Here is a 25,693-nt window from a genome sequence, read left to right on the forward strand (position 1 = left end):
AAAATAAAATTAATAAGAAAAAATGCATTACTGTCTTTGTCACTGTAATCGTAGCAACCAAATATAATATTTCTATAGTACATCTATTATGTGTTGTTGTGTGTATCCTGCAGCTAATCTTCTTATTAAAAATGTGAAATAAAATGTGTCTCTCAAAAACTCATAAAAAACAAACAACAAAGAATAAAGTCTGTAACTCCTCCAGTCCACCTTAAAACGTGACGTCACCGCAGAGCTCCGCCCCCCCTGTGAGCTGAGCGGAAGTAGAAGGAGAAACGGGCAGGAAACAGACGTCTGACAGCACAAACACACCGTCTGTCTGTCTGTCCGTCGCTGGGGAGACAAACTCTCCGGGCTCCGTGTGTTTTACTCTTTAACTTCAAAGTCTGAATGGTGTAGAAGTAGAAGACAACGTCAACATGGTTCACATTTCGCAGCATCTCTCTAAACTCCGGGTGTCACTTCTCTCCTTTCTCCTTGTTGTCTCCCATGGCGACGCCAGCGTCAACGCGACGGAGGAGGAAACGGCAGAAACTCACAGTAAATACTACAATTATGTGGCTTTAACGGGGCGTTTACAGTCCCTAGCTCAGAGATACCCTCACATAGCGAACCTGTCGAGTATAGGTCAGTCTGTGGAGGGCAGGGAGCTCTGGGTGATGCGGATCACCAAGGACCCCCTCAGAGACGCTCCGGGGAAACCCAGGTTTAAATACGTGGGCAACATGCACGGAGACGAGACCGTGTCCAGGCAGGTGTTGGTCTACCTGGTGGAGCACCTGCTGAGTAAATACGGAGAGGAACCGCGTGTTACTGAGCTGGTGGACACTACGGATGTCCACATCATGCCCAGTATGAACCCTGATGGATTTGAGAGGTCCATAGAGGGAGACTGTGGAGGCAGCAACGGGGGGGGGAGGAATAACGCCAAGAATATGGACCTCAACAGGAGCTTTCCTGACCAGTATGATGGCACCGCTGCCAATCCAGATAACATCCCCGAGGTCATGGCTGTGATGAGATGGATACAGGAGAAAAAGTGAGTCACCTTGTCTTGTACACATAATCCTCAGTGTCCAGTTCTTTGAGGTCTTGATCTCCTTATTGATCTCAAACACCTTTTGGTCAATATGTGTCTCACAGTGGAGGATTTGGAGAGAAACATTCCTGTCAGCAACTCTGCTCTTTGTCTCCTATAGGGCCTCAGGGTAGCAGGTGTTGTGTGACTCATAATAAAGTCTGTGACACCATGTTGGCATGGTTTGTAAGACTGAAACGATAATTGATAAGTAGATCTAGTATTCAACGTAACTTTTTTTTACGCAGACTCAGGTTCTATGGAGTGGAGCAGAAGATCATGTTACTTTTGGAAAGTATCATAAGATAATGGCATCACGGTCTGGTACGGTAACCTGACTGTGCAGTTGAGGTCACAGATTTCTCGCCTGGTGCAGACTGCCATGAAGATTATGGAGGTCAAAAACCACCCTACCCTCCAGATGCTTTATGAGCAGTCTGTCATCAGACAGGCACAGAAAATGTGTCAGACCCAACTCACATCTTACACCAGGAGTACCAACTTTTACCTTCCGGCATGAGATATAGAGTCCCACGGTGCAGATTGAACCGTTACAAACATTCATTCTTGCCGATGTCTATTAAACTTCTCAACAACTCGTAACATAAAGCTATCATAAGGACAGTGCAATATGGTTAGACAGTGCATTATGTTAAATAGGGACAGTGCAATATGCTAAATAAGGACAGTGCAATATGTTGCATCTGTGTGATATTGGGCTATTATCTGTGGAATATGGGCAAGGCGGTAGACGGTGCAGTGCACTACTTGGGTGCAATACCTGCCATGGTGTGTGTGTGATAGTATGTGCCATTATGTACGTGGACTGTGTATGTGTTGAAACATCTGTTTCTGTGGAACTGTTTCCCTGTCTTGTGTGGAATTGTTTATTATTGTTGTTTTAATTTAGTGTTTGTAACTACAGTTGGACAGAGTCCAGGAAAAATTCCCCCACGGGGACAATAAAAGTATCTCTTATCTTATCTTATTCTGCAATTCTCAAATAATCATCCCTAATCGGTGTATTAGACTGAGGTTCACTTGGAAGACTACACTTTAAGCCTGCAAGTACACATATTAATTCACTTAAAAGTGTCCCTGCCAGCTCCAGGGCTGCTATGCAAAATGTGAATTTACCCCCAAGCAGCTTCACACAGCAGAATTCTTTCCCTGTAACTTTTGAAGTTATGAGGAAAAGTCACATATGGGCATGTGTAGGGCTGTTGCTTTATTAATCGATTTAGTTATTTGTAAAACGTCAGAAAATGGTGAAAAATGTTGATCAGTGTTTCCCAAAGCCCAAGATGATGTCCTCAGATGTCTTGTTTTGTCCACAACTCAAAGATATTCAGTTAACTGTCATAGAGGAGTAAAGAGACCAGAAAATATTCACATTGACGAAGCTGGAATCAGAGAATTTTGACTTTTTTTTCTTAAGAAAATTACTCAAACCGATTTATCGATTATAAAAATAGTTGCAGAATAATTTAATAGGCGACAACTAATTGATTAATCATTGCAGCTCTAGGCATGTGAAAATTGTTTTAAGACAGACTTGAATCTAAAATGTGCCATTGTCTCTCCAGATTCGTGCTCTCAGGGAACCTGCATGGCGGCACTGTGGTTGCCAGTTACCCTTTTGATGACTCAGCCTCCCACCAGCGGCAGGGTCACTACAGCCAGTCAGCGGACGACAGCCTGTTTCGCTACTTGGCCCTGGTGTATTCCCAGAACAACCCTGTGATGAAGACTGGTGTGCCCAACTGTCCAGATGCCCAGGAAGAAACCTTTAAAGATGGCATCACCAATGGGGCGCAGTGGTACGACGTGCCTGGTAAGATGATCCATTTTTTATTGTTTTTAATGCCTAATTTAGAGACTGAGAACCAGTTATTGTAGTTGAATCTTGTGAGGGACTACAAGCTCTTGGTTTCTGCGGTGAAAACTGTAATAGTATAAAGAACACACCAGGAATAAATCATTTTAGAATAACACCTTTATACTGCATGCAAAAGAACTGCATGTGTTTTGCCCCAAACTGCATGTGATTATCATAAAGTGGGCATGTCTTTAAAGGGGAGACTCGTGGGTACCCATAGAACCCATTTTCATTCATATGGGCGTTCATATGGACTCTTCTCATGAACGCGGTAAACACGACCCCATTTGAAGGCACCATTGCACCCCTAGAAGTGAGACACTATAGGCTGTGTGTTGCCATGGAGATGGCCAAGTGGGATTGGTGTTGTTGTTTCTTTGAATGAAGACCTATTTTTGTATAAGAGGATGTTTATTTCCTGTCATTGTTCTCTCATTTGCTTCAAGTTTTATTTTTGTTGTGGACCGCAGGCAAGTAGGCTATGACCTGTTTAACGAGCTTGAGGAACAAATTAACACACTTGGTGTAGCGTAGCTTAAGCTATTGTCGTGACAAGGTTTTTTCCCACTGCAAATCACAAGTAAAAAAATCTGCCGTAGTAGCTAAGTTGCATTGCAGAGAGCAACTCGAACAACTTGCTTTACAAAGCTGCTGAGAGGAATGGGCTGATAGCTTTTTTCCCCCTCATTTGATAAACTCAGACAAAAGGCAACACAAAGCAAAGTTAATTGTCACTGTGAGTACTGGTGCATGTCATAAAGCTGTGTTGTGTAACTTGGTATAGACACTTTAAAGGGTTTGTGAATAGAGCTACATAGAATCAAATTGACTGATTCGTCACGCACAACATTGGTAATGACCCAAAAATCACTTCAGTCTCATGTTTCGGTCATTGATGCACTGAATAGTGTGGTCTGGTTTTGGGTTCGCCAGGTGTCAAAATGCTGAAAAACTGTAAGCGCTTAAGCTCAGTGTGTTTTTCTGCCAAAGCCTGTAATTACTGAAAGTGTTAGAGCAGTAGACAGGTTTACCGTGACTGCTCAGTCTGGGTATATTGAAGCCTATGGACTGCTGGGTTGAATCATCTGACTCATCTTATATAGGCTATATATATGTGTGTGTGTATGTGTATCCCTGTTCTAAGTGTCTTTTAATAGCTGAAGTAAATGCGGGTTGTGTTGTTTCCCCACCGTCTACAGTTCATTCGGGTTCAGAATAAGCCTCTAATCTGCATCACTGGGGCAGAAACTTGATCAGCATACTTTCTACTCTTGTTTTGTTGGTTTATCCGGGGGGGTTGGCAGGTGGTGGTGTAAGTGTCTGCAGCTTCAGGTTACCGCAGTTCTTTTCCTGTTGAGATGTTGCTTTGTTGTAGTAACTTTTAGGTAAAGATAGCGTGTCTTCCAACTGATGATTTCCCACGGATTAACATGCATGCAAACCGTAGCTCTCTAAAACTAGCACCATGTTTGCTCTCATGTTATTCCTCACTGTACGAAGTTACTTCTCTTTCAAGTGTTTTAGATGTTTACTGTGTACATTTCCTGATTTCATTTAGTGGAGCCAGGCAGCTACTCTATGTCCAGGTACCATTTTTTTGCTCCCAAATTACAATAATTTACAATCAGTTTAAAACTTGATTGATCCATCAGGACAATATTTGAAGTCAGTTTATGAGTCCCCAGTTTTTAACCATATAGTATAGAGTGTAATTCTGAGTCTGTGGTGGTATGTGTCCACAGGGGCGTTTTTCTTTTATCGAGAGGAATCGTCTCGCTTCCCATCATTGGACGCTTGATGGGCTGCCATGAGACACAAGGCTTGAGGCACCTGATTGGATGAATGCTTTCCCTTGTGGGCTCCCAGCTTTAACACCAGAACCAACATGGCGGCTCATTTAGAGACTTTCTTCTCTTACATCACGAAAATCGTTCACCGAAATGTGTTTCTGAAAACATTTTTTGCGAGAAATAAGCCATGTTGCTGAATCTGTCTTTAGTTTGGATTGACAACGGTTAGTTTAAAAGTTTCTCGTGAGTTTCCAGATGCGGCGAGTCGCGCGGGACGTACTTGATTTGCATAAAGTATCCTAGACCTCAACTTTATGCAAATGAGGAGCGGCCAACGTCACGCCCCGTCTCTCGACGCTACCAGAATGGATTGCACGGCTGTATACATAGACAATGAATGGGAAGCATGGAAAAAGGACGTAGGCTGTGGACATGTACCATTAGGGTTAGGTTGCTGTTTGGAACGAGCTTTGTCCGCTTGGCGTTTCACCTCGCTATATTTGCATTTTTGGGGCGCTGTGTCCGCCTTTTCGTAGCATCCTCTTGGATGCTTGCTTACAATCTGGCTCCTGCTGTCGCTACGTTTTTATAGAGGTTGACGCCCAGAAAAGTAAATAAGAAAATATACGATCTCTGCAGATACAGACACCGTCACACACTTCTAGTGTGTCATAAGTGATGATTGAGAGGGATTATTTTTGTATGAGTCTATGCATTCTTTTTGCTTAATCCTACTCATTCTGCCTTTAAGCTTGATATGATGTCATTGCATATCACACTGTCCGTTTACCACCAGGAACCGGAGCTGTAAATCATTACCAAAGCCTTGAGCACACACTTTTAAACGACAGTAAAAGTTTGCTATTACTTATCTGTGTAAATATTAGCTTTCATTGTCATTATGATCCTGATGACGGCCACAAGCAGAAATGTGTCGGTCTTACAATAATGTTGTTCTATATACTACTGAATGACGGATTTAGCTGAAGATTAACTCTTGTTGTCGCTGTTTCTCAACTCAGGCTGCAATAGGAGCTAGTTATTAAAGCTCTTAACGATGTCTGGATATCAAGATGAAGATAGACAGCAACAAGTGTAAAACAGTTGAATAGACAGTGCTTGTAACTGTCTGACATGTCTCAGTGGACGAAATGTCAGCGCTAAAACTGGGCTAATGGCAGATGATGGAAATGGTCAGGACATTGTGTGACATAATGAGTGGCCCAGGCAAAGAGCCAGGACCAGGAGTCAGGGACAGGAGATTTTTTGTGTGGCAGGCTAGACTTGAAATAGTGATTCAGCATAACATGCTATCTTGAGCCATAATCTCTTCATACAGTGTGTCCTCGAAGGGCGTTCTTTACTTCTGAGCTGTATTTTAACTCTCAGTACATAACTAGGGCACTCTGGTGTTGTTGAAAATGTATATTGTTGGTTATAAACGTTTTCTTTTGCTTTTTAACTTTCACAACTTAAAAGTTTAAAATGTTTATGGGTCATTTGTTTAAGGCTAAATTGTTGTAATCCAGTTATGCGTTGAAAGACACACGTTACTGCCTTTACACATGCAAGAGAACAAGCTCCAGAATATAATTTTACTGTATGGAAATACAACTCACTCTCTATTGGTGTGATAATCTGAGACCTCTGATAGCTGGCTGTACTTTCATGCTGCTTGACTTTAAACTACTGACAGTCATATGACAGTAATACTTCAATAGTTTTATTTCCTAGATTATCATTTTAAATGTTTGACTAAAAATGAAGGCTGTCCTTGACTAGGGCTGTGTATTGGCAAGAATCTGGCGATACTATACTTATCATGATACAGGAGTAATGATTCAATATATTACGATGCTGTAAGCAAGGCGATATATTGCGATTTTCTTTTAAATTTAATTTTAGGAAAACTGTCATAGTATGAAGAACACACCAAAATACATATTTTTTAGAATAGGCAAAAATAACTTATTTATGCTGCATGCAAAAAACTGCATGTGATTATCATAAAGTGGACATGTCTGTAAAGCGGAGACTTGTGGGTACCCATAGAACCTATTTTTATTCACATATCTTGAGGTCAAGAGACCCGTGAAAGTCGCCAGTTTTCCTCACCAAAATTTAGCATAACATTGGAGTGCTATTAAGCCTCCTTCCCAACAAGCTAGTATAACATGGTTGATACCAATGGATTCCTTAGGTTTTCTAATTTCAGATGATGCCAGTATTTTCACTCGCTTTAAAGCTGAGCCCGCTACAACCTCCGAAAGATCAAACAGTGGCCAGACTTTTAAGAGGTTAATTCAAAATCTATAAAGTGTTTTAGAGAATCGATACAGTATCGCACATTTGTGTATCGATATTTTCTTACACCCCTATCCTTGTCTAAATTAATTCTTAGACGACTAACACTCATACAATTTTGTCGACTAATCGATTGGTTGATTTAATCGACAGATCTGTAAAACCGAGTTTCTCCACAAAGAATGACATAAAAAAACCCACTTAAATCTTGTGTTTACCAGAGATGTGCTCATAAGTTTCTTCAGTTTTGTCATTCAGCATGAAAAAAAGCATAAAAAATGACTAATCGACTAATAGGGGGCATCCCTACTAAAAACTGTTAATTGCATTGAATCACCGAATCCTTAAAGTCATCTTACATTATAAACATCCCTGTGACCTACAAAGCAAGTTCAGCTAGCAGCTCTGACTTTGGCTCCATTGTCTAGCCAGTGGTTTCCTGCCAGTTTCAGGGTGTGTCACTGGATCCGGTACATAGACAGGATACTTAAGGCTGGGTCTGCCATCTGTCTGTCTGTGTGTTTGTCGTACTATGTTAGCATACGGGAGGGGTTTTCTTTAAGTAAATGGTACCTAATTCAGTTTGAACGAAGTACTTAAAGTAATTGGTGCAGGACGACGCCTAACGTCTTGTGACTGGACAAAAGGGTTTTGTGCTGTTTGTCAGCCAGGTATGGATTTCACACACTGTCACAGCTGGATGTAGATCTATTTGCTCATCATTAGCAGGTGAGATTTTTTTAAAGGCTTGGTTAGGTTGACATGGCACCCTGCTGTCTCTGCTGCTACCACAGGGGGGAAAACCTCTAATGAATTACCCCGACACACCAGCACATTCAAAATAAGCTCAGAGGGCATGGTCCCTGTTGTCTTGTGTGGATGTTTGTACCCACCAGTTTAGTATTGATGGATTATTGAGGGGCACATAATGGGGATAACTCTCCTGTGTTTGTTAAAAGTCTCTTCTGTTAGACCAACCGAGAAACACGTCTGAAATGTGTCAGATAAGCTGTTAAGAGTCTTTCACTTTTCTGAAGTGGCCCTTTACAGTTTCCAGTAAATGACCTGACAGCCAGTCACCCCCTGCCAAGTTTCAGACTGCCGAACAGCTGCTGCTTGACCGGAGATGACTCGGAGGAACTTGTGTTTGTGGTGTATATTTGGGTACGCGCCTGCTCTCAGAGCCAAGGCGCGTACCACATAACCGCCTGCAGCTTTCCTCCTCAGCTTGTAAGGGATGCATTGTAATCTTCTTTACTGCATCTTTTCCAGTTAGTAATATGACTTCTCATCATCAGGCAAGCAGATCAGATTGTTTGAAAATGGGCAGAATTATGAAACTCTGACAATGGTTGTTCAGTGATTCAGTACAATAGAAATAGGTTGTAAAAAGCGCTGAATAAAGTAGTATGCATGGCACCCATATAGAGCTGTGGTGTTTTGTTAAGTCTTGGGGTTGTCTTTGTTGTGCATCACAGATAGTTAAAGGCCAACGTTTTCTGTCGTAGTGTGGTTGATGTCTTCCTCATTGAGACTGCTGGTTGCCCTGCTGAAGTTATTTATTAGTGTTTGACGTTAGAGCCCTTTCACTTTGACTATTGCAAAGTGGCAAAAGGCGTCTGTTTCACTGGGTTCCTGCAGCCGCCCAGCAGGCAGTCATGGCAACCCTCCAGTCTGCAGCCAGGGAGCCTCTGGCGGCCTGCCGTCGCTCCAGTGGGACGGCCAGCCGAACAGCGTGCCCTCCTGTGCGTCTTTCTGTTTGCCTTACTGCAGAGGTCATGGCTTGTTGCCACATTAAACACTATCTTTAAACTGTGGCATTCAAGAGAGAAAGATGGACTCAAGCCTTTCCAGATGGAGTGGCCTGGCACCAGCGGGGGTTAAATTTAGGAAAACAGAGCATGTTTAAGAATTTACTTTACAATTACATAGTGTACACATCAGTTTTTTTTTTCTGGATTTAGACACATCCTACTATTTTATATAATATAGAACTGAATGTGATATGCCGTTTCTTGCTTGATTTGTTAATTACATTTCTGGCTTGTTTTCTAGGAGGGATGCAGGACTACAACTACCTGTATGGAAACTGTCTGGAAATCACCATGGAGCTGAGCTGCTGCAAATATCCTCCTTCTTCTGAGCTCCTTAAGGAATGGAATCTGAACAGGGAATCCCTAATAGCCTACATAGAAAAGGTAGATCTTATAGCTAGGAACCGGAGTAATGATACATCAGCATTCATTATAATGTTACCGTCTGTTTATTTAAAAGGATATCAGTATCAAGACTGAAAAACTTGGATCATTGCATTCCTAATAATGCCACAATCAAACCCTGCCTGATACCTTTGGCGTACCATTTCTCCAGTTAAGCCAGATACTCTTGGTATTTATTTACAATACCGCTGTCTTCCAGGTCCATATAGGTGTTCATGGCTATGTGAAAGAGGCCATCAGTGGCGCTGCCCTCTCCAATGTCAGCATTGTGGTGGCTAGCATTCGCCACAACCTGATCACTGACAATTACGGGGAGTACTACCGCCTTCTACTTCCAGGAACATACAGCATCACAGCTGTGGCACCAGGGTGAGTAATACCATTGAACTTCCTTCACATAGCAGGCTTTTTAAAACAGAATCTAATGCTGCATTCACATGGAATCAGGCAGACGGCAAACCAGATATCATGTTAGTGGACGAGAGCAGGACGGGAAAATTAGGTGAGACCGGCAGAGAATACCGGCAACGGTAACGGTAGACGGCATTGCCATCCAAAGTTTAAATAGTTAATCTTTTCGCTGTCCTCTGTAACGGAAATTTACAGCCAGATGTTCTCCTCACAGGAGAAAATTGTTTGCTATAGAATATGACGAGAAAGCTGCATTTTATAGCTACATGCATGTTACTAGAATAATTACATACAATAGTAGACACAAAATAATTTAATTAAGTATATTTTATTCCATCACCATAGCAACATATCATCATGCGTGTTTCGTTTTTCCCGTGGCGTCCAGAGGGTGTTGTCTGTCTGCGTCCACCGTCTGCCTGATTCCATGTGAATGCAGCATTATGCATTTAAGGACAACACTTAGAAAAATGCCAAACAGCCGTCAGGTTTGTCAGGTGATAGTTCATCACTGCTTGTCACAATGAACAAAGGAAAAATTGTAATCTGGATCTTCCAGACTGTCAAACAATGAAGCTCAGTGTCGATGTCGCAGACAAATTTACCCCACAAGTGCTGCATTTCCTCCTCAGTTACAGAGTAACCTTTTGTTACTGAATTGAAGAAAGATGTGTTTTGCAGGGTTATTGGTGAATGACTTCCTGGTAGACGGGTTAAAAGAACACTGCACTGATGATTTTTATCTGTCATCTAATTTTGGTACTTCCTGGTGATTTTTAAGGAGGAGTTGAAGTAATCAAGCATGTGTTTTTTTTTCTGTGCACAGGTACACACCAATGACAGTCCCCAGTGTCCAGGTGGTGGAGGGCAAAGCCACAGAGCTTAACTTTACCTTGGCACCTGTGGTCATTGAGTCTGCAGGCAGCACCACTGTGACTAAACCCTCCATACCATCCACCAGTGATCCAAACCTCACCACCACCACCACGACCACCACTACCACCACCACCACCACCACCACCAACTCCTCTGACTCCACCCACACCCAGCTGGTTCCTTCTGAGGGAAACAACAACAGCCCTCCTTTACCTCCACCTGAAAATCAGCCCATCCAGCCTAAGGAGTTTCGTCACCACCAATACGCAGACATGGAGCTGTTTTTACGCAAGTACAGCAGCGAGTTCCCCTCTATTACCCATCTGTACACGATCGGCAGCTCCGTGGAAGGCCGTGAGCTCTTTGTGATGGTCATCTCAGACAACCCCAAGGAACATGAGCATGGTAGGTCTTAAGCCAACTTCACACTACAAGACTTTTAAAGTCGTCAGATGTCTGTACCGTTCACACTACACAACTTTCTGTCTCGTAATCGTGAGTCTTTAAGTCGTTGTGATTTACACACTACATGACTGACGAGCGACAGGGGGTCACACACTACAAGATCTTTCACCGGGAGGATTCCCCGATGAAGTCTCAAAACTACATTTTGTCACAAAAACATGCAAGAAATACACGGTAAATGACGTGATACCATGCGCGAGAGACATTGCTGATGTTGTTGTTGGCACATGTTTACAAAATAGCCTGTTTCCTCACTCTTTTTTACTACTCTTGCGCTCTCATTGGCTGTAGCTCGTGGCCAGAGTCGCCGACAGGTCCAGATATTTAGCATGCTAGATATCTGGTATGTGTCTGTGAGGCATCAGCGAGCGTCGGCAAGCCTCTCAGCTCACGTCTTTGAACAGTTCACGCATGATGCTCGAGCGCCGATGTGCGAGTGGTGAGCCAACGCCGATTTGTCTCTGATCTGGGGCTTTTGTCTGGGAGCTCCAAAAACTGTCGGGGAGCAGAAAATCAGGGCTGAAGTCATGTAGTTTGAACTAGCCATTAGATGGTTGATTAAAGGAGTTGGGGAAACCACCTTTTATTTGACGTGTCATGAAGACATGTGATGTGTGTCCGAGCACCCTTGACGTTATGTTAATGCTATCTCTTATTAGGAATTTTCACTCTGACCTCCTTTTTTCTTGTTTTTTTTCTCCATTTCCTTGTCAGGTGAGCCCGAGTTCAAGTATATAGCCAACATGCACGGTAATGAAGTGGTGGGCCGAGAGTTAATGCTCAACCTCATTGAGTACCTGTGCCATAACTATGGTACTGACCCCGAGGTCACTCAGTTGGTCAACAACACCCGCATTCACATCTTGCCTTCTATGAACCCTGACGGCTTTGAGGTAGCCACTGAAGGTAAGACACACACACTTACTTAAGAAGTTCTTACACAGGCAACAATAAAGTAACTCACAGTATGAAACTTAGACTTGTAACATTATGGCAAATACATTTTAGTATAGGTCACACAGGTGTTATTTTTTTATCTGTTCAAAATGTACCTTAAAGGGAGATTTGGCAAGTATTTAATACTCTTATCAACATGGGAGTGGGCAAATATGCTTGCTTTATGCAAATGCATGTATATATATACAGTATATATGTATATATTACTGGAAATCAATTAACAACACAAAACAATGACAAATATTGTCCAGACACCCTCACAGGTACTGCATTTAGCATAAAAATGACATTACTTGACATACTGCAGACTTCACCTCGTCTGCTGGTTGAAACAGCTTTTGTTGCACCATCCTGCTTCTGTGAACATTTTTAAAGCATGAGGAACATTCACGAAGCACTTCCTCTATCAGTGCCATATGGCTGCTGCTGATGTGTAACAGGAAGTATAGGGGGAAGTGGAGCTGAGTTTGTGTACATCTCATCAGCAGGATCATGCTGTGGTTACAGATACTGTAAATGTGGGTTACTCATTACTAGTACTTGTTTCCTCACAGGTGATGAAAAGGGCTACAGAGGGCGCAACAACAGCAACAATTTTGACCTGAACCGCAACTTCCCGGACCAGTATGTTAATATCACAGAGCCCAGACAGCCGGAGACTATAGCTGTGATGAACTGGCTGAAGAGCATCCCCTTCGTCCTGTCAGCCAACCTCCACGGAGGTACGCTCTCATTTTGAGCTTTTAGCGCCAAAGATTGTAGTCTTTCGGTGTTAATTCCACCATATGATTCGGATCTCTCTGGTCTGTTAATCATATTTATGGTTTAAAATATTATGTACATGTTTTGCTTGTTTTGTTTGTGTAATTTTTATAATCTCTTAGAGAGGGTAGCAAAAGACATAATTTGATTTTAAAGTTACTTCAGTAACTCTAGAGCAGTGATTTCCAAAGACTGGGTCAGGATCCGCAGGTGGGTCGCAGGAGATTTTATTAAGGTCGCAAAATGAATTTGTAGAATTTCTTCCATAGTCTTTTATTTGTGTTTGTTTAACTGTTGAGAGGAAAAAACAAGATCCTGTTAATTCTGCCTAAATGCATTTATTTGGTCTCATTCATAAAGTATTTAACATGTGCACATGTTTTCAATAACACGTGCATGAAACGAAGTTGTGATTTATCAAATGTATATCTATTCGTAATGGCTGGTTTACCTTATCAATTCAGTTAAATGTATTTTTATATAGCATCAAATCATAACAGAAGTTATCTCAAGATGCTTTTCATATAAAGCAAGTCTAGACCGTACTCTATAATTCAGAGACCCAACAAGAGATCCCGCATGACTTATGCAACAATGACAAGGAAAAAGTGGGCCCCCCACATAAAAATTTTGGGAAACACTGCTCTAGAGGATTACTGTACTGCTATGATTTATAATTTTAGCTATTGAGCCACAGTTTAAATCTAGATATTAGGTTGGATTATGAAAGGTCAACCAGTTATGCATAGGGACGTTTATTTTAACCACAAAGGTAGATTGTTTTTTTTAAAGGATTGTCTTTTATTTGTGTTGTGTAATTTAGGCTCCTTGGTAGTCAACTACCCCTATGACAGTGACAAAGAAGGGATTTCTCTGTACAGCCAGTCACCTGATGACAAAGTCTTTCAGCTGGTATCTCGAGCCTACTCACAGGTAACTGGACACGCTGTTGATGTTGGATCTGTTTCAGGCTGGGATAATGTCTGCTTGTGGTTTCATGCTGTAATTGAAAACAAAATGTGGCGATAGGATAGATAAAAGCCACTGGCTTTTTGTGAACTCTGTGGAGAGACGAGGTTTGACCACAACAGCGCTCATTGTTGTGTTCTCACTTGTGTGTGATGTGCGTGCAGGAGAATCCTTTGATGCACAATGGACACCCTTGTGTGGACCTGTACCGGGATGAATATTTTCAGGATGGCATCACCAATGGTGCAAACTGGTACATTCTTACCGGTAAGCATAGATCTCTCATCCTCCTTTGTTACTCGCCACATTAATTTTTTTTTCCCACAGTCAAGTCACCCTTTTATATTTGAGATTTTTAGTTAACTGATGTAATCTGGAAAAGTTGTTTATATGTAGAAAATCAGCTTTGGCCAATTCAAACTTCTCTTTTGTAGCCTCAAAATACACAGAGGATTGATTAGGGCTGCACAATTACTCAAATAGTCACAATTTTGACTTTCCACAACTAAATGAACATGATCGACTGCGACATTGACGTAAAAAAAGCGTTTCCTAAACTAACAGCCAGCCACCAGGGGGCGATCCAGATGTTTTAGCTTCACTTTTGGGGAGCTGTCGTGCCGTTGCACACGCACCCTGCAGCAACAACATGTGAGAAAAAAATGTTGCGGCTGCAGTCCACAGAGTAGAAGAGTAATATACTGTATATTAACGAAATGCACAGAATTAGTAATAGACAGCAGAGAGTTTATGGGCAAAACAAAAATACGCTGAATTGAGGTTAAGAAGAACCTTATTTTGTCTGTTTTTGATGGAAAGATTTGTTAATTAGCAGGAATGTAGCACAACATGAAAGTGACAGCAGTGCTCTGTTTATTTAAATGTGAAATTGCAATAAACATATTTTGGACCTAAAATAAAAAAATAATCAAGATAAATAATTGTGATCTCAATATTGATCAACTAATCATTATTATCATTTTTGCCATAATGCAGCCCTAGGATTTATATTTATGTTTTATTTAGTATTAGGTGTATTCAGTCAAAAGAAAAAGTCTGAATTAGGCTACAGTAGCTGTAGGCTTCAGTGTTACTATCTTCAATAGTGGAATCTGCCACAGTTTGAGATGAAGTTTAAAGGAGTGTTGTTATTTTCCAGGTGGCATGCAGGACTGGAACTACTTGAACACCAACTGTTTTGAGGTGACCATCGAGCTGGGCTGTACAAAGTACCCCATGGCCAAGGACCTGCCAAATTACTGGGAACAAAACCGACGAGCCTTGCTGCAGTTCATACACCAGGTAATAAAACTCAAATCTTAACATTCCCCCCCGAGCTCTCTCCTCACTTTACTCATGTTTATGTGGTTATGTGTCTCTGTAGGTTCACACTGGAGTAAAAGGCACAGTCTCTGACATCAGGGATGGCACAGGAATTCCCAATGCCACCATTAGTGTGCAGGAGATAGACCACAACGTCACCACAGCTCGTAGTGGGGACTACTGGAGGCTGCTGGTCCCTGGGACTTACTCTATCACCGCCTCTGCCCATGGGTAAGATTTGGATTTCATAAATGGAGAATTTACCGTGAACTTTGTATCCATTTCTGTGCTGTTTTGTGCCCTTGTTACCAGTGCTGTTAACTTTCTCTGTTGTCCAGTTATAAACCTTTGAGGACCTACGCCACAGTCTCAAAGGATCGAGCAGAGGTGGTGGACTTCAGACTGACACGTGTAAACTCAGACCCTAGTGGCCAGTCTCCCACGGGCCCCCAGCCCACACAGAACCCATCTGAGAAGGCGTTCCACAGCTTAATCAAGAAGCTGTCTTTAGGCCAGGGTCTGGAGCAGCTAGTCAAGAGCACGAACACAGAGAGCAGCTTCCGCTACAGACGCTACAAAGAGCTCTCCGGCTTCGTGAGAGGCCTCACTCTCAACTTTCCCAAAATTACATCTTTACACAGGTAGTTGAACCAGCCTACGTATCATACTTCTCAATCTCTTTGTATGCCAAACGTCAATGCTGTCCAGATGTGCTCTGTGTTTCATAACTTTAGTTACATTTCTTATAATACTGACGTACTGTATATTCTGGTTTCTTCTCTTCTGTGTCCAGTTTGGGCCAAAGTGTAGAGTTTCGAACCATTTGGGCTCTGGAAATCTCCAACAACCCAGAGGAAGCTGAACCGTCTAAGCCCAAGATCCGCTTCGCAGCGGGGATCCATGGCAACGCCCCAGTGGGCACAGAGCTGCTGCTGGAGTTCGCTGCCTTCCTGTGTATCAATTACGGCAAGAACCCAGACATCACCAGGGTGAGTAGTGGGGTGTCTCAGCAATATAGTGTATTGTTAGTCTGGACCGTATCAACTGTACTGGCTGTAGTAAGAGCCTTTTCTGTTTTTATGTGACCTGAAGGCCACCGTAGTTCTCCGACACACTTGTGAAACTGCAATAACGTGAGCCACCGTCTGAGTTCTGTTTCTCCTAAAGTAAGTTAGGCGAACGGCGTTACCACGATTTTACACTTAGTGGCTCATGTTCTGGCAGTTTAGTTTAGTTTATTAGGATCCCCTTTATGTCGTCAGCTAGTCAGCTTGTCTTCCTGGGGTCCGACACAGAAATCACAAACAATTATATACATTATATACATTCAAACAACACATTACATACAAAAATCTCTGTCCTCACATTACCTTATTTAAAAATGCTGCAGTCTTGGAAAGGTAGGAGTGAGCGGGGGGGTACTCAGTTGGTTGCAATCTGCAACCACACCACTAGATGCCACTAAATCCTACACACTGTACCTTTTAAAAGTAGTACATTTTTTCTCACAGGAATACACAACAACTCTTTGTTCACTCTCTGAGAAATCTGCACTCTTTTTCATATCTGGGACTTGGTTGAGTAAATACAGTTTACTATTATTCGACCGTGTCTGTAATTGTTCGTTCTGTTTCCCTTCCCTAGCTGATCAATGAGACCCGAATTGTCATCGTGCCTTCTATAAACCCAGACGGACGAGAACAGGCTGTTGAGAAGCAGTGCACCTCCACCCAGGGCTCGACCAATACTCATGGCAAAGATCTGGACACAGATTTCTTTGGTCGGTTGTATAGATTTGTGTGTGTGCAACTGAATTGACAGACAGAGACAAAAGAAAAAGATTTAATCAACTTATTCACACTTCAATTTGGCAAAGAAAATAAAATGTGCAATTTACATACACTTGCCATAAAACGCATGCTCTAACATTTCCTGTCCATCATCTGTTTTCCTCCTTTCTTTAAAGGTAATGCGTCACAGCGTGTGGTGGAGGCCCAACCAGAGACCAGAGCCATGATGGACTTGATTCTAGACAAGACCTACACTCTGTCTGTAGCCCTCGACGGAGGCTCCCTGGTTGCTACCTACCCTTACGACAAGCCTGTCCAGTCTGGTACTTTTCCTCACAGCCTCACAGATTGACTCGACAAAGCTTTTCATATGTAGTTATAAATTTTCATTATACAGCAGCAATTTGCAAAGAGTAGGACCAAGGTTATAATAGTTTAGAATTTTAAATTTGTTTTTATTTGATCTTAGTTTTGACTTTTCGATTTCATTTCAGTTTAGTTTGAGCTAGTTTTCAAAGTGGGCTTGCTAGTTTTAGTTAAGTTTGTTTATCAGAATGGTTTAGTTTTTATACATTTTGTTTCTGCTAAGGCCAGCTATAATGTCTCAGAGGTATGTAGCTACATACATACAAAATACATGGTTAGAGAACTGTGTAGGAATGGCCATACTGTTTAATGTTTAATCTTCACACTACTTTAGTGACGCAATTGCGGCGTAACGCCATCTCCTGGAAGTACAAGTCTGTTCAGTTTCTGTGGTTCAACGTCACGAGAGTTGATTAATTCTGTCTCATTTTTCGGTAGTATATTATAGCTAAAAACTAAAACTGAAATGACTTTGTTCATTTTTATTTTATTTTTATTAGTTTTTCACCCAGGCAGTATCATTTCAGTTTAGTTTTAGTTTTTCTTAAAGAATATAGTTTTTATTTGGTTTCAGTTTACTAAAGATATTTATCGCAATATATCACTGCTTCTTTTCGTTTTAGTTTAGTCGTTTGTAGTTTACTTTAATAACCCCGAGTAGGACAAAGGATGCACCATAACAACACTGATTGCTGTTAAATATTACTTAATAGAACTACGTTTGGCTGTGTGGTTTTATGTACTCTTTTGTTTTATTTTTTCCAGTTGAAAATGAGGGCACATTGAAGTACTTGGCGAGTGTTTATGCCAACAACCACCCTAAGATGCATCTCGGGGACACTGGATGTTCAAATAATGGGCCGAGTATGTAATTTAAGTACTATGAATGATTCCTGGTGTCGTATTGAATCAGTCGTTAATAACTTAATGGAACTTTTCTGTAACACAGTGGGCAACATCCCAGATGGAGTTATGAGGGCAGCAGAGAGACAAAGTCACATGGGGAGCATGAAGGTAAGTCTCCACCCCAGAGTCTGTGATAGGAGCTGGGTATCGGTACTCGAAATAAACCTTTACTTCTCCAGTCAAAAGATACCTGCATTCGATCTTCTTCTGTACCCAGATCTAGAAAAAAAATGACTATTAGTTTGGTTTTGCTTGCAGCCAATCACCGCAGGAAAAAAAAAAATCAAATGAAGTACGCTATTGGTATCAGCATCACATTAAATGTACTGATATTGGTACCGGTATCATCATTTTTTACACGATACCCAGCCTGAGTAGGCGTCCATGCTGCCACTACATAGTATTTTATCAAGATATGATGATCTGAAAGGAAAAAGCACACTTCCTTTTTCAAAGCAGTTGGGCTGTTTTTGCAAAATGTTTATGTATCGACAGCTTGTTAAACAGTTTTGAGATCCTGAATATTATATATAATATTAAAATATTAGTTAGAGATATTGGTCAAATCAAATGAGAAGTTAAAGCAAAGCAGGAAGTGGGCTTCTGTCCCAGTACTTTCTCATCATGTGTCATCTTGTACATCCTCCCAGGACTTCAGCATGGACTTTGGCCACTGTCCAGAGATCACAGTGTATAGTGGCTGCTGTTTGTTCCCTCCTGCTGAGCAGCTGGCCACACTCTGGGCGGAGAACAAGAAGGCTCTCCTCAGCATGTTGGTGGAGGTATGATGCAAGATTTTATCAGCACAACACTGATGAGTTTAATGGATTTGTTTAACATCGCTACATATAGATTTTTTATCAATTGTATGATTTGTACACCTTTGTAACCGATTTGAAATTAGATATTTTCAGAAAGTAATGCAGCAGTGTGAAATTAATGAGTGCTGTAGCTTTAATCAACTTTTAAAGACATAATTATAATATATATATATATATAGCCCTGAAATTATTTAAGCTAATCATTTCCCCCATCATCATACAGCCTTAATTTGCCCTCCATTTCTACCCCGTCCAGGTCCATAAAGGGGTGCGTGGCATGGTGAGGGACAAGAGTGGAAAGCCTATTGTCGGGGCGATCATTGTACTGAATGGAGGAGTGAGGGTCTTCACTGCAGAGGGCGGCTACTTTCATGCACTGCTGGCTCCTGGCAACCACAACATTGAAGCCGTTGCTGATGGCTACCAACAACAACGTCAAGAGGTACACAGTTCTGTACATACCATTTATTATGTGAACTAGGAATGTACCAGCCTTCAGGAGGATGGCCATGATGGGATAACACTTGACAACAAGTAAATCTAAGTTATAGTGTATAATTTATGTTTTCTGTTATGATCACTTGAAACGCATACAGAAGGGAGTTCAAATGGATAAAGCACTGAGTACAAGAAGAGCCTTACAATGTTTGGTTTTGAGTATTGTTTTTTATGATAGTGTTAGAAAGTCAGAAATCAGCTGTGCCTCAGCTTTTTCCAGTTGATCACAGTGGTGATCATACACACACGCACAAACAGTTCAAACATAATTTGAAATACTGAGCACTTTGGACTCAGTTTAGGCTGATACAAACCCCAATTGAAAATGCAGCATTCACAGGTCTTGCATAATTTCTTGTTTTTTTAAAACTGTTCATAAAGAGGAGCTTTATTGCAAATGTCAAACATTTGACATACATTTGACAACAAAAATTGTCTAAATAAAGTATCAGGAGACATAAATAAAATAATACGACACTCATATCATAGAAAGTCTGTGGGAGAATATTACTGTGGTTCCCCATTAAAGTCTATATCTATGAAAGGTGTAGGGCGGAGCACACAAAATCTCTCCATCACCTCCACCTTTCTGTTCGGCTGCTCTGAAATTTGAAGCGTGGGGTACGCCAGCTCTTTAAACAGATGTTCCTTAATGTTACGGCCCAGCTCCAGACTGTAGGCTGCAAGCTTCCCGCAAGGCCTAAAGAGCAGGGGATCCACCACTGAGTGATACGTCTGCTGGTACTCTGGTACCGTGAAGCCGTGGATCATCAGAGGTCCTGGCTGTCTAGTTGACACGGTCCTCTCTTCAGTAGCGAGGGCTCCGTCGCTGTGGGGCTGTTTGAGATCTGGAAGAATGGCGGCGTTCCTTATATACCTGTCATCCAGGGGTTTGTGGGGGTCTGCTTCACTCTGCTGCTCACTCACAAGGTCCAAATCATACCTTGGGGCCAACATGTATTTCCTCTCTTTAATAGTCTCCCCATATTTCTTAGGACACCGAATACTCCGCCTTAGGCCATAGGGACGCATTTCAGTTCTCTGGAAATGAAAGTGACATTAGATTCAGGTGCCTCAGTAGGTTCCTCTTCTGTCAGAAAACTACCAGCAAATCATAAAGATGATGAAAAAAAGGAAAGAAATTAGGATCAAGAGGTGCACTTACTCTTTGACTCTTTGGGTGTGTGTTCAGGACACATTACCGAATCAGGTCTGAAACCAAGTGGTTTGAAATCCTTGTTTCTTGAGCTCTGGGTCAAGTTTCCCCCATTTTTTTTAACTGCACTGAATAAATAAGAAACACTTGACACTTCTTGCTATGAAGAAAAGTCAAGCAAGTTACAAAAGGTGAATTTACCTCTCATAAGATAGCTGTGTAATTTAAGATTTTTATGAGCCAGCACTCAAATCCTATTTTAGACATACGAGACAACCTGTACCAGATTATACTAAGCAGTCACACCTGCAGATGAGGCTCGCTAATTAAGTAATCAACAGCCCCACTTCTGTAGGGAGCTTCAGCAGACAGCTAAATGCCTTTTACCTCCATTTGGAGAAACAGCCAGAACAGATGAGACAATGTTGATATTTACTTTACGTTGTTGCATTTTGAGTGTTGTGAAAAGTTAGTAAAGCAGTTTATTTTCAGAGGCTACCGCACGGAAACTAAGAACAGAAAAAATAGTTTGTGAATAGTCAGTGAAATGTGACCATGTGTCTGGAAGGCTCAGAGGCTCATTGAAGGAGTTTTGCTGTGTTGCAGGTGGTGGTGTCCTCCTATGAAGCTGCTAGCTCCATCATCATTGAGTTCGACATGGACAACAGTATCTTTGGCCTGCCCAGAGAGTTTGTGGTGGCCAGTGCAGGTAAGCATGACTATGAAAAGGCATTTTGTAACCATTATGTGACCTGTCTACATAACAATAAAGCCTATATATTTTTGTATTTTGGCCACTGCAATGTGCTAAAATGGTATTCTAACCTGCAGTTTCATGTTTTGATTCAATGTTGCTAAAAACCTCAAACAGTTCCCATGCTTTTTAGTTCTTATGATGCAACTCTTGCTAGTGATAAGTCTCAAAATTAAACAATTCTCCTCTCCTCATCTAGTATGTTAGTTTTGTGATCTTTGACACAGATGACACTCAATAACTTATTCTATTTCTGATATACCGGTGAAGAAGTACACAATAACTCTCCTTTTCAGTGTTTTTACCAGCAGTTTGGACCAAGACTTTTCACTAAGAAGTATTCTTTGTCAACACTAGTCAGCGTCTTCTCATGGAGTACAATCTTATGTTTAATGTGCTTAATCATCAAAACAAAAAAGAAATCTGATTATTAAATTGTTAAGTGTCTGATAGAATTATGTTTTTTAAAGCCTTTTAATGTTCTCCCAGCTAGAAACTGTGTATTCATGTAAACAGACATACTGAGTTGTGTATTTCTCTTCCTCCTTGCAGCAGCCTCCATGACGGCGTTGGTAGTGACGGCGTGCATCATCTGGTGCGTGTGCGCAGCCAAGTCCAATCGTCAAAAAGATGGCTTCCACCGCTTGCGACAGCACCGAGACGAGTACGACGACGAGATCCGGCTCACCTCCATGGGCTCTAAGAAGTCGCTGCTCGCCCACGAGTTTCAGGATGAGAGCGAAAGTGACGAGGAGACACTGTACGCCAACAAAATCTGAGAACCGTTGCACCTGTTTGGCTGTTGGCTCAATATTTTTTATTTTGATCTCCCCCTTAAATTAAACCAACAACGAACAGGTTGAACTCCAGATCTGTCTCTCTTAATGACGAAGAGTGATAAAGACATTTTTGTTCTGTTATACCAACAAGCTCCAAGGACTCAGTTATTAGTGCTACTAAAGTATTACTTTAAGAGCATCCTGCTGGTGTCTGAACTGAAGGGCTTGCTCCATCTCTACCTGACTAGATCAGGAGGAAAAGACAAAGAGAAGGTGATAAAGAGGGAGAGACATAAAGGTTCGGTCCACTGTGGCCCTCATCCGTCCTTTATAGCAAGTTTTGCTCCACTGCTCTTTCATTTCCGAGCCATGCAAGAGTGCTTTTTTCGACCGCTGCCTGGCTGAGGGCATCCAGCCGATGAGTCCAGATAAACTCTTGTTTAGCATACGTGTAATGAACTCTGGATTGAAGTGCTTGATTTCACACAATCTCCCCACTGATATCATGCATTCTTTTCAGTACCGCTTCGAGCTAATAAATGATATGTTTCTTTTATCCAAGAAAGCATTGCCACACTGAAAATGTCCGAGCCTTTTGGGAGACTGAATCCAACACTGTGCCTTGGCTTCTGTAAAGTTTACAGTCCGGTCGGGCTGTAGTATGCGACAGAATGCAGCAACATAGTGAGTAGATATTTGATCCATCCTATACTCAGGTGGTAGGAAAAGAGAGCTGGTTTAAAGGACTACTGGATTCCAGTGTTGCACTGTTTCTGCACAGGTGACTCCAGGCTGACCGGCCTGGGCTCAGTAGTTTTGTATTTTTCCAGTTGAGTCAATGTTGTGGCCAGAATCATCATCATCATCATCATGGGAGCGAGCTTCTCAAGAGCTTTAAAGCATCAGGGAGAATATGTTACCAATGAAATGCTTGAAGGAGACCCTTCCCAGTAAATGCAGGGTGCTCTAACGTATGCATGGAGGTTCACTTGCACTGAATGGAAGCAAGGATTGTCCCATATCATTGGCCAAGAAAAAACAGTGACTTTCTAAATATACAATCAAAAAAAAAAAGAATGTATTTGTTGTTTTTTCCCTTTTTTTTTTTTTTAATTGTAGGTTAATTTCAAACTGTCTGTGCCCTGTTTTTGATCAAGCATGCGCATTCTCACCATGCCTCATAATAAGGAATATCATTTATGTTTTCATTTGATTGTGTTTGTGTTTATTCCCCCACTAAATAATACTTTGGAGTGTAAAAGTCATACTAGGTTTGTCCGTCCATTAAGTATCACTGTCTGCGAATCAACGTCAGAGCCACCCATGCTACATGATTTAAAGGTCCAGTGCAAAGAAATGAATATTTTCCAACTTTCTTGTAAAACAACGGACATATATATATATATATATATATAATCCATTAAACAGTGAGATGTGGTTGAAATCTGCAAGAAAGCTGTCAAACAAAAGTTTAAAGCTGCTCAGTACATAACTACTATTGTGTAAATATAATATATATTGTAAAGATACTCCTTCAGCCAATTGTCAGGAACACTGAAAAAGAGGCTACCAACAGATTGCCTTAGTGACGTCAAAGAAATGATTATGCCGTAATTTGTCATTTTTTCTTATATGTTAAAGAAGCTCATTTACTCATTTATTTGCTCAGTTACAATTGCATGGGGTATGTGGACAAATCTAGGGAGCAGGTTTGTGTACAGATATGCAAGTAAGAATTTAACTTTAAGCATCTTCTAGCAAATTAGGTGAACTGCCAAACCAAACTTGTGGTTTTCTTTACATTAGAAATCTGTGTAATCATTCTTAACTGAATTAAAATTGATGCACTGGATCATTGAAATCAGGTGGCTCTTAAATTGGGAATGCCATGCATGTTTTTCATCACATATTTTGAAGGAATACATCCTTGTTCACTAAAAAAATTGCCTTGATTTCCAGGTATGTTGAGAAGAGATTCTTTCCTTCTCCTTTTAACAAATGCAGCTGTCGTCAGTTAAGTTAAACCTGATATCTGTGCAGAGAGACAGTTTTGTATTTCATTTTTCTTTCTTATACAAAGTCTGTGAATGCGCGTGTATGAATTCTGAAAGTTGAGCCCGTGTCGGGGTCATGCAGGATTGGTACAGAGATTTTATATGAACTGGAATCAACTGTAAATAATGTTTGCCAATTGTGAATGGGAAAATAAATGCAAATGTTAACCATGAATCTACACACAAAAAAAAACATTTAATAAAAACTGTGTGGTCGTGACCTGCTAACATGCACAAAAACTCATGGAACACAATTCAATAAAACACCTCACAACGTCTCTCTTGCTTTTGTGTTGCATTGTACCATTTTTAGTAATCGGGGAGATTGGGGGACGCTGTGAGCGGGTCAAAGACGTCATTTCATTGCAGGGTTTGTGGTTCAATCCCTGGCTCCTTCTTTCTACATGTCAAAGTGTCCTTTTGCAAGACACTGAACACCAAATTACTCTTGATGGCCAACGTGTGAGTATGTACACATGTTGGTGAAAGCATAGTGTTTTGTCCTATGAAGGTTGAGAAGTGATATGAAAGACATTTCTTTTCCCAATGTAGGGGGACGACCACAGTCAGAGTGACATAATGAGATCTTGATAATGTATGTATTTTAGCAGCTGAAAAGAAAGAGGCCACACTGGGAAGATGTGATGCATAGAATCAAAACCGCACAGGTTAAACAACAGTTAATGTGTAACCATGGTTACTTATTTCAGCTTGAAAAATTTTAACATCTTATTTGTCAACATTCATGAATAAAATGTTGATGTTTATTGGACCATTTGGGCAATTGTGTGTGTGTGCTAAGATAGATAGATAGATAGATAGATAGTAACTGTATTGATCCCGAGGGAAATTCAAGTTTCCAGCATCACAGTTCCATAGTGCAAAACATGTTAGTAAAAAGGCAGTAAAAAAGTTAGTAGTGCAAAGTACAAAAAAATATACCAGATATAAAAATACAAGGAGATGAAGAAAAACTGTTAAAACTGAATATAGTGCAGGGCAACAGCTGTGATACATGATTATTAAAAAAGTGAATATAGTGCAGAAGAGACTGTTAAAAGTGAGTATAGTGCAGGGTAACTCCAGTAGCTTAGTCTATGAAAGTACACTGTGTGCATTATTATCTGTCCTGCAGACCGTCCTCCAAGTCATACATACACCAAAATATTAGTATAAGAAATATAAAAGAATGATTATTTAAGCTGTAGTCTTTTGACAAACTGCTCTGTTATAGTCACTGCTGGTTATATGATGCAATATTACCATAATAAAACTTGGTAACTACTTTAACATTTCTCATAGTGGTTCAAGATTCAAATTTCAAGCCCTTTATTGTCATTGTGTAGTACAACGAAATTAGATTGTGACAATCCCATAGGTGCTAATGAAAAGATAATACAATAAAAAAAGAGATGCAAAAGAGTGCAATATAAATATAAAAAATATAAAAGATAATACAATATCAAATATAAAAATAAAATATGTATATTGATGAGATGACTGTTTTGCCAGATTAAAGTTTTGCCAGATTATTGC

At 41.0% G+C, this 25,693-nt stretch overlaps 1 protein-coding gene across 2 annotated transcripts; it reads left to right on the forward strand.

Moving 5' to 3' along the window:
• Positions 1–259: 259 nt before the first annotated feature.
• On the forward strand, positions 260–24,435 carry cpda (carboxypeptidase D, a). Of its 2 annotated transcripts, none has more exons than XM_037775086.1 (21): positions 260–1,039; positions 2,665–2,912; positions 9,107–9,249; positions 9,470–9,639; positions 10,508–10,962; positions 11,737–11,928; positions 12,534–12,701; positions 13,565–13,674; positions 13,875–13,977; positions 14,870–15,012; positions 15,095–15,264; positions 15,372–15,674; positions 15,827–16,022; positions 16,678–16,813; positions 17,000–17,146; positions 17,955–18,053; positions 18,139–18,203; positions 18,746–18,877; positions 19,173–19,358; positions 21,177–21,279; positions 21,877–24,435. In XM_037775086.1, exons 1-21 carry the CDS (start codon positions 420–422, stop codon positions 22,101–22,103), a joined length of 4,116 nt encoding a protein of 1,371 aa, XP_037631014.1. In that variant the 5' UTR covers positions 260–419; the 3' UTR covers positions 22,104–24,435. The 2 variants fall into 2 exon arrangements, with proteins under 2 accessions (XP_037631014.1, XP_037631015.1); XM_037775087.1 differs by having other exon boundaries at positions 902–1,043.
• Positions 24,436–25,693: the final 1,258 nt, after the last annotated feature.

Source organism: Sebastes umbrosus, chromosome 7 (assembly GCF_015220745.1).
Source record: "Sebastes umbrosus isolate fSebUmb1 chromosome 7, fSebUmb1.pri, whole genome shotgun sequence".
Lineage (NCBI taxonomy): Eukaryota > Metazoa > Chordata > Actinopteri > Perciformes > Sebastidae > Sebastes > Sebastes umbrosus.

Bases quoted from the DNA above. Each gene is read 5' to 3' on its own strand.
- cpda (XM_037775086.1), top strand. From the start codon at position 420: ATGGTTCACATTTCGCAGCATCTCTCTAAACTCCGGGTGTCACTTCTC. The intron at 2,913-9,106 runs GTAAGATGATCC...CTTGTTTTCTAG, and splicing joins GCAGTGGTACGACGTGCCTG to GAGGGATGCAGGACTACAAC. The intron at 11,929-12,533 runs GTAAGACACACA...GTTTCCTCACAG, and splicing joins CTTTGAGGTAGCCACTGAAG to GTGATGAAAAGGGCTACAGA.